Raw genomic sequence first — 9,640 nt, forward strand, 5'->3', positions numbered from 1 at the left:
TTTCTTTTCTAAATCAAACAGTGAATTAGAAACTATAAACACAGAACCATCTGGGATAATCACTCCTTGTTTTATGATGATTCCAATCAATACTTTGATTACACTTAGGATAGGATACCTCACAGTATATTTATTACCTGATATTATAAACTGTCTCAAGGTAGGGAGGGCTATCCCAGGCACCCTGCAGATGACACGAAGCCTGCTAGTATCCTAAGCAACCAGCCAGGAATTGATCTGAAGGCATAGGACATAACGGGCTCCCTGGACTCCTACCTTCTCGGACTAGGTCTTCTGCAGTGTTAACTCCATGCTCTATGAGCTTCTGGCAGTCATCTAGTGGTTTAATAGTCTCTTGTTCAATGGTGTCCACCTCTTGCAAAAGGGTCACCAATCGCTCATCCAACAGCTTCCCAAGGGTTCCTTTTAAATCACTAAAATGTTGTTTGAGGACATCTCTTGTCTGTGATGCACTCTCTTTTATCTAAAAAGAACATAAGAACTCCAATTCAGAATCTCTAGAAAAAGTTAAATCATAGGCATCATTCATAATTATCTAAGGGCAACACACAACTACCATTTTCAACTTCTTCAGAAAAGTTGTGTGTGGTGCTGGGATTAAACCTAGATCCTCATGCATGCTAGGCAAGTATTCTACCACTGAGGTATACATCCCCAGCCCTTTTGTTTGCTATCGAGACAGGGTCTTATTATGTAGCCTATGCTGACCTCAAACTTAACAATCCTCCTACCTCCCAAGTACTAGGATTATAGGGGAGCATCATCAGCCTAGTTCACATTTTTTAAAATGGGGTTGTGGGGTGTGGTAGCACACTCCTTTACTGCTAGCACTAGGGAGATAGAGGCAGGTGGATCTCTGTGAGATTGAGGCTAGCCTGGTCTACATAGCAAGTTTTAGGCTAGCTGGGACTATAGCAAGACCCTGCCTGAAAAACAAACAAAAAACAAAATGGGATGGGGGGTAAGACAGGGGCTGCCATATAGCTCAGGCTGGCCTGGAGCTTGCTACATAGACCAGAATGGCTTCAAACCCATGATCCTCTGGCCTCAGCTTATTAGAAAATCTTATTATAGCCAAGCATGGTGGAACATGTCTGCTCCCTGCACTGGGAGCCTCATCTTATATAGTAAGATCCTGTCAAGGAACAGTTCATTGAAATTATTTATACTTAAGGTATATACTATGCTTTGATACGCTATCACATTCACAGTCAATTGATATTTTATGTTTTTTGTTTTATTTTTTTATATTTTATCCATTATTTTTATTTTATGTGTATGAGTGTATTGCCTATATGTAGGTAAGTGCACCCGTGTCATGCAATGCCTGCGGAAGACAGAAGAGGCTGTCAGATCCCCTGGGACTGGAGTTACGGACATGCCATGTGGGTGCTGGGATTTGAACCCAGGTCTTCTGCAAGAACAGTCAATGTTCTTAACCTCTGAACCATCTCTCCAGCCCCGTCAACTGATATTTTAGCTAAGCTAAATATATCTATCTCTTAACATGGTTACTTTGAAACAATTCTTAAATTACTTTTAAAGTTATTTTAATTTTAGAATTATTTATTATCTAGTGAGAGAGAGATTGTGTATGCCTTCGCCACAGACCACAGTGTATGTGTGAAGGTACGAGGGCAACTGTCAGGAGTCTGTTCTCTCCTTCCATCACGTTGACTCCCAGGGATCCAATTCAGGTTTTCAGGTTTGGCAGTAAGCCCCTTTACATGAGCCATCTTGCTGACCCAATGGTTATTTCTTTTAATATGTGGTGAGAACACTTAAGATCTCCCTTAGCAATTTGCAAAACACAACATACTATTACTATTAGTAATCAAAGCCCCTATCCTGTACATTAGATCTCTAGAATTAATCATACATATATAAAACACTGGACCTTTGACCCTCATCTCACTACCCCTCCCTACCTCATTCCTGCTAACACTATTCCTACTCCATGTTTCTATGAATTGGACTTTTTCAGATTCCACATAGGGAGATCATAAAGAATTTTCCTTTCTGTGTTTGACTTATTTTACGTAACCTTCTGGGTGTTGGGATTATAAGCATGTGTCACTACATTCTGCTTTTTTGTTGTTGTTTTTGTTTTTTGACAACTTGCTTTCTTCTACTTTTATTTGTGTATTTGTGTGTGCACATGTGCATGTGGGTGTGCATGTGGGTATGTAGCTCAGACTTCCTAGATCACTGTCCATCTTATTTTGGGGACAGGTCTCTCACTGACGCTGGGGCTCTATGGCTAGACTGGCTGGTCTGTAACCTAAACAAGCAGTCCTTATGAAACTTTTCAGCAGAAGAATTATGCATGCTGCTTGTTATTTCAGACTGTCAGGGTTCCATCAGAGACTGGCTGAACTGACAAAACAAAAAAACTACAGAAAGAATCCCTTGTGGTTTTGATGTTGTTAGAAATGCACAGTATTGGGCTCCAGAACTGCTGAATTTTAACTTTTTTTTTTTAGGCAAGGTCTCATACATATCAAGTTGTCTTCAAACTTGCTTTATAACTGAAGATGACCTTGGGCTTCTGATCCTCCTGCCTCTACCTCCTCAGTACTGGCAGGCATGTGCCACCATGCCCAGCTTTATTCATGCCAGACAAGTACTCTAGCAACTGAGCAATATCCCAGAACCTGTATTTTATTTAACAAGGCTACAATAGATTTACACATATAATACAGGTAGAATAAATAACATTATCGTGCCAGGGCACTGCAGTACATTTCAAACCCCCACCTTTAAGAGGAAGTTTGGCACTTGAGCACTATACCACCAAGGCCCTGCCTCCATCTTTAATGGATATGGCATACACAGGAAGCGCAATGGTTAGGTAAAGTCTATTTCCTCTTTAGAAAGAATTCAAAGCTCCTTCAGCAGTTGCAAGCCTGTGTTATGTTTGTTTTTGTTTCAGAACCTCAGAAAAAAAAAAAAAAAAGGAAGCTCAGAAACATCAAACAGCGAAAGGGCTATAGAAGGAAGAGCCTGCCTCCAAACCCACCTCCTGTGCTCTCTCTGCAAGGTTGATACCTTTTGCTCACAGCATCCCAACCACTGCCATTTCAAACTTGCTTCTCACTTGGATTATTTGTTTTCTCCTAGAAATAGTTCATAATTTAAAGCTCAGCCAATTTTAACCCAAGTATATAACTAATCAAGTTCATTTACTTGGTTTTATGAAACAACTTAAAAAAACAGAGGCTTCACTGTTGAGATAATCTCCTCATATTTGATGTGATACGAGTGATCCAGTGTGTTAACTCTGTACTCTGAATCACCACAGTTCTGAGAGGTGACTCTGAACTGTTTACAATAGAAGAAACACAATTCCAAGAACTCAAACAACTTAGCAGGGCTTCACTGTGCCCTAACATCAGACTCTAGGAGCCAAGCTCTCTCTGCTTAGACATACCACTTTCAAAAGTTCCAGGCATGGGTTGGGGAGATGGCTCAGAGGTTAAGAACACTGGTTGCTCTTGCAGAGGGGCCAGGTTCAATTCCCAGCACCCACATGGCGGCTAACAAACATCTACAACTCCAGTTCCAGGGGAATCTGACAATCTCCTCTGACCTCTGTGGGCACTGCCTGACACAAGAAAAAAGTTTCAGGCATAATGGCACACTTCTGTAATCTAAACACTCAGGAGGCAAGAGGATTGCTCTAAATTCTACTCCAGCTAGTCTACATAATGAGTTCCAGACTAGCCAGTATTATACAGTGAAATACTATCCATGAATAAATAAGTAAATAGTTCCCAGGAAAACCAGTAAATTGTGTATGTCTGAAGACATCTTCCTACTATACCATGCTGTACTTTGAGATGCATTCCAGGTTGACCTTGAACTTGCTACATAGCCCAAGAATGACCTTGAACTTCTGATCTTCCTGCCCTGAGTTCTGGGATTAAAGGTATGAATTTATGTGATGCTGAGGATCCAACCCAAGCTGGACAAGCACTCTTCCAACTGAACTATATCCTCAGTCCCTATACCATGAATGTCTTACCCTCACATAAAGCACTGTGTGGTTAGCAACCATCAGTCACAAAAGTTCCCTAGCCACTTAGGACACACACACACACACACACACAAAAAAAAACCCTCTGGTAGTTTATAACAAAATAGAGTTAAGAAGAATACAAACAGCAGACAAGTCCAAGTCTCAAAGAGGAAACTGTAGTACACACTGTTTATACTGTTTAGTCACATTCTGAAGTAATTATATGCAAAAATCTCCATTGTAACAAATCATTAAAACTTACAAAGTAGCCAGTGAGGTTGAGTCTAACCTTAAAGTGTTTTTAAAGTTTTAACAGCTTATACAATTCTACCCACTCATACTAAAGATAGGGAAAATTTACTTTACAATTCTCAAAAAAACAGGATGGACCTACTTTCCTCCAGAGTATAGCTATTAAAAGGTCATAAAAGGGGCTAGAGAGATGGCTCACTGGTTAAAAGCACTTGCTGCTAGTCTATAGGACCAGACTTCAGTCCCAGCACCCCACTCAGACAGCTCACAACCATCTGTACTCTGGCTCCAGGGGATCCAACACCTTCTTCTGGCCTCCACAGGTACCAGCACACACAGACATATACACATAAACATTAATAAAAATAAATCTTTTTTTTAAAAAGTCACAAAAAGGGTCATCAAGATGGCTTAGTACGTGAAAGGCATTTGCCACAAAGCCTGATGCCTGAGTTTAATCCCTGAGACCCACATAGTAGAAGGAGAGAACCAACACCTGCAGACTGTCCTCTGATGTCTACACATGTGCTGTGGCACGCATGCGTGCACACACACACACACACACACACACACACACACACACACTCTAAATAAATGCAATTTTTTTTTTTTTTGGTCTTTTTTAGCTGCCCTGGAACTCACAGAGATGGGTCTTGGCCTGTCTCTACCTCTAGGGTGCTGGGATTAAAGGCATATGCCACCACACCCAGCCAAAAAAAAATGCAATGTACATTTATTTTATGTAAGTGCACCCCTGTGTACAATACCCAGGATGTCAGAAGAGAGTGTCAGTTTCCACTGCAACTGGAGTTATAGATAGTTGTTAGCTGCTATGTGGGTGCTAACCCAGGTCTCTTAACTGCTGAGTCATCTTTCCAGCCCCATAAATGCACTGTTTTAAAAAGTCATGGGGCTAGAGAGATGGCTCAGTGGTTAAGAACACTGACTCTTCTCACAGAAGACCCAGGTTCAAATCCCAGCACCCACATGGCAGCTAACAACTGTCTGTAACTCCAGTTCCAAGGAATCCGACAGTCTCTTCCGTCCTCCGCAGGCACTGCACGACACGGGTGCAGTTACCTATGTGCAGGCATAAAACTCATACACATAAAATAAAAATAATAAATAAAATATTAGAAAGTCATAAAATATATGTAGAATCTGAATCAGGACACCTTTGAGCTGGGTCCTCCAGTTTGGGAGGTAGAGGCAGGAGAATGGAGTTTGAGGTCATCCTCATCTACACATCAAGTTCCAGAGCAGCCTGAGCTAAAAGAAATGCACTCTCAAAAAACAAAGAAACAAACAAAACACAAAGACACCTCTGGCCATAAGTAGCAATATATACTGGCTATATTATCATAACACTATTAAGTCATCAAATTAAGTAACTGAAATCTACACTATTATCTCTAAAATACCCATTATTATGACTTTATAAAATAACTTTTATCCGCTAGTTTTAATCTAAGAATTTATTTCTCAATTGTTTGACTAACTTAAGATTGTAATTGCCTTTAAGAACAACTAGCTAGGGGTCTAGAGAGATGGCTCAGTGGTTAAGACCACTGGCTACTCTTGAAGAGAACCCAAGTTTGGTTCCCAGCATGCACATGGCAGCTAACAGCCGTCTATATCTCCAGTTTCAGGGGATCCAATGCTGTCTTCTGGTCTCTTCAGGCATTGCACGCCTGTGGTGCACTTACATGTAGACAAAACAGTCACACACATAAAATAAAAATAAAATAAATCAAAAGAATTGAGCAATAACAACAAAAAACAATTAGCTGGCCAGGCATGGTGGTATATACCTTTAATCCCAGTACTGGGGAGGCAGAGGCAGGTGGATCTCTGTGACTTCAAGACATGCCTGGTCTACATAGTGAGTTCCAGAGCAGCCAGGGCTAGATACATAGTGAGACCATGTCAAATAAATAAATAAATAATAAGCAAAAAAAAAATTTTTTTAATTAGGTTACAAGAACATACTGATCTGGGCAAGTGAGATGGCTTAGCAGGTAAAAGTGCCTGCTACACAAACCTGGTGACTTCAGTTCAATCCCAAGTTAGATCACTGGAACCTTTATAAAATGCCAGATGCATAGCAGAGAAGGGAGGCAGAGGCAGAGATGGGAGAATCACCCAAAAGCTTGAAGGCCAGTTAACTTGGAGTATGGAACATGGCCTCAGCAATGTGGAAGGCAATTACCAGTTTCTAAAATCTGTCCTCTACAAGCCTGCACCATGGCACTGTATGCCAACACACACACACACACACACACACACACACACACACACACACACAATTTAAAAAGAGAAATTATTTCCTTTTAAAAAATCTTACTGATTAGAGGGCTGATTAGAAATCAAAGATAAGCTGGATGTGGTGGCTCACCGTACCCCAGCACTCTGGAGGCTAAGCTCAGAAGGAACTCAGGAGTCCAGGCCAGGTGAGCCACAAAGCCAAGACCCTGTCCCAAAAAAGAAAAAGAAAAAGAAAAAGAAAAAACCAGGACAGGGGAGATACTTTAGTAAGTAAAGTACTGACACCCCAGCATACCGACCTGAATTTGGATTCCCAAGCACCCACATAAAAAGCCAGGCATGTGCTTGTCGTAATCCTGGCTGGTAGAAAGGTAGCACTGTGGAGACAGGTGGAGTGGTGAAGCTTGCTGGCCTAGATAGTTAGTCTATCAGGACCAGTGAGCTCCAAGTTCAGTAAGAGACCCCCAGGGCATAGCAGTTTGCCTTTAGTCCCAGTACTCAGGAGGCAGAGGCAGGAGGATCTATGTGGATCAAGTCAGGCCTGGTCTACAGACGGAGTTCCTTCCAGACCAGCTGGAAGGAACAAGAAGACCTGTCTCAAAAAGACCAAAAAAAAAGAGCTGAGCATGGTGGCACACACCTGTAGTCCCAGCACTTGGGAGGCAGAGGCAGGCGAATCTCTGTGAGTTCAAGGCCAGCATGGTCTACATAGTGAGTTCCAGGACAGCTGGGGCCACAGGGAGGCCCTGCTTCAAAAAGACTAAATAAATAAATAAATAAATAAATAAATAAATAAATAAATAAAAAGTTTAAAAATAAAAGAAGGTAGAATGTGATAGACCCAACATCGACCTCCGGCCTACACATACACACACATAAAACTAAGCATTTTCTCTCTCTCTCTCTCTCTCTCTCTCTCTCTCATACACACACCAAATAAATATAATAACAAACTTAAAATATGAAAAAAAATCTATGTATACATGTTTATTCTGTTCACATGAAATGGCTCACTTTAGCTATGTCTTTGCACTAGGAGCAAGATATCAGCCATTAATAATACTTCAGGAGTAACAATCCAACAGCAGCTCGCATCCTCTGGGTACCAGGTCCTCACTTCTGTGGTCTCATTTCAACTGCACCTCAATCCTGTGAGGAAAGCACCTCACAGGATTTTTTTTTTTTTTTTTTTTTTTTTTTTGGTCTTTTTGAAAGAGGGTCTCCCTGTGGCCCCAGATGGCCTGGAACTCACTATGTAGCCCAGGCTGGCCTCGCTCTCAGAGAGATCCACCTACCTCTGCCTCCTGGAGTGCTAGGATTACAAGCATGGGCCACCACACCCAGCTGGACTGTTTTTTAGTCAGATATGATGGCACACACATGTTATCTCAGCACTTGCAAGGTTAAAGTATGAAAAGCATGAGTCTGTAGCTAGACTGGGGCATATACTGAGACCCTGTCAGAAGGAAAGAGGGGAAGACGGCAAGCAAATTTCCAAAATGGGAAAGTATATGATTTGGTAGCCTGCTATATCTGTGGCCTAGAAACCATACCTTATGGAACCCATGACCTCCTAGAGCCCTCTCCCTAAAGGCTGGGCTGAGCCTGTGACAAGCACCATAGGCACATGTTCATGGCAATACCGTGAAACTGATGTTAGGCCACTTCTAGGCCTCACTCTTAATATCTGGCAACTTCTGCTTTTCTGTTTTTGGAGGTCCTGATCCCCTGCATGGTTATCATAGTAGAGAAGACAAGGAGGAGGGGAAGAAGAATGGGGAAGACAGAAGGACAGGAAGAAGGAGTGGGATGAAGGAGATTGGATTGGTGTTAAGGCATCTAGCCTTCCAGCTAAATTCTAAAACGAAGGCTCTGAACAGGTAAGTGAACATAGTATCTTGGACATTCACAGGAATCTAACTGCAACCTCAATAATGTTGTTGAGTAAAACCAGGAAAACTGCCTGACTTAACCCCATTCAAACTCCAGAACTGTAAGGAAATAAGATGACTTTATTTTGAAGGGAGAGAGGGACTTAAGATAGGATCTCACTGTGTAGCCTTGACCTGGAACTCATTATGTTGCCCAGGCTAGACCAATTTTCCAAGCAATCCTCCTGCCTCAGCTTCCCAACTGCTGGGACTATAGGCATATATGACCTTGCAGGGCTAAGATGGAAGCTGTTAAGCTTTGGCACAGTTTATTATGCAGTAGGAGAACCAAATCATATGATGAAATAAATGTTTAACTCTTGACTAACTGCATTAATAAATAGGGTGCAAATAATCAAGATTAAAATCTAAGAAGGATGTCTGCAAAGCTACACCCCCGCATTCATAAAGGTTTCCATTCCTTTTTACTGAGGTCTAGTATGTGCCAGGAATCAGGCAGGATCTTGACCTCAAAACCCCTCATTCTACTACTAGGCATGGTGGTATACACCCACAATCCCAGTACTGGGAGTCTGAGGAGTACCAAAGTTCTAAGCCAGCCCAGCTCAAAAAAACAAAATAGAAGAACTTCAGTGTAGTGAAGGAGGTAGACAATTTCACATACTAGTAACTGTAACAAAATATATTAAGTTCTTATATAAATGGGCAGCCACAAACTACCATCAGAATTCAAAAAGGGCATTTTGCTGGGCTGGAGAGATGGCTCAGTGGTTAAGAACACTGGTTGTTTTTGCAGACGGCCCGGGTTCGAATCGACATGGGTGCACTTACCTACATGCAGGCAATACATGCATACACATAAAATAATAACTAAAAATTTTTTTAAAAAGGGCATTCTGCCAGGCTTGGTGGTGCACGTCTTCAATCCCAGCTCTTGGGAGGCAGAGGCAGGCGGATCTCTGTGAGTTCAAGGCCAGCCTGGTCTACATAGTGAGTTCTAGGACAGCTGGGGCTACAGGGAGACCCTGTCTCAAAAAGACCAAAAAAAAAGGGGGGGGCTGGAGAGATGGTTCTGTCAATATCTTGCCATGAGGGAGAAGGGAGGGACCAACAGGCCCTGCCCATCTCTGAGAACTTATAGGCACATATGGTAGTACTTATAGGCTAGTAATGGGTTACCAGGGAAGAAAAG

At 41.9% G+C, this 9,640-nt stretch overlaps 1 protein-coding gene across 1 annotated transcript in view; it reads right to left on the reverse strand.

The window, feature by feature from the left end:
• Positions 1 to 9,640, reverse strand: part of Crlf3 (cytokine receptor like factor 3) — a 43,938-nt gene that overhangs the window by 22,811 nt on the left and 11,487 nt on the right. The window contains exon 2 of the mRNA XM_029557915.1: positions 277 to 484. Within this exon, the coding sequence (XP_029413775.1) occupies positions 277 to 484 (208 nt within the window). The remainder of the gene's footprint in view (positions 1 to 276; positions 485 to 9,640) is intronic.

Source organism: Nannospalax galili, unplaced genomic scaffold (assembly GCF_000622305.1).
Source record: "Nannospalax galili isolate Female #2095 unplaced genomic scaffold, S.galili_v1.0 scaffold8, whole genome shotgun sequence".
Classification (NCBI taxonomy): domain Eukaryota; kingdom Metazoa; phylum Chordata; class Mammalia; order Rodentia; family Spalacidae; genus Nannospalax; species Nannospalax galili.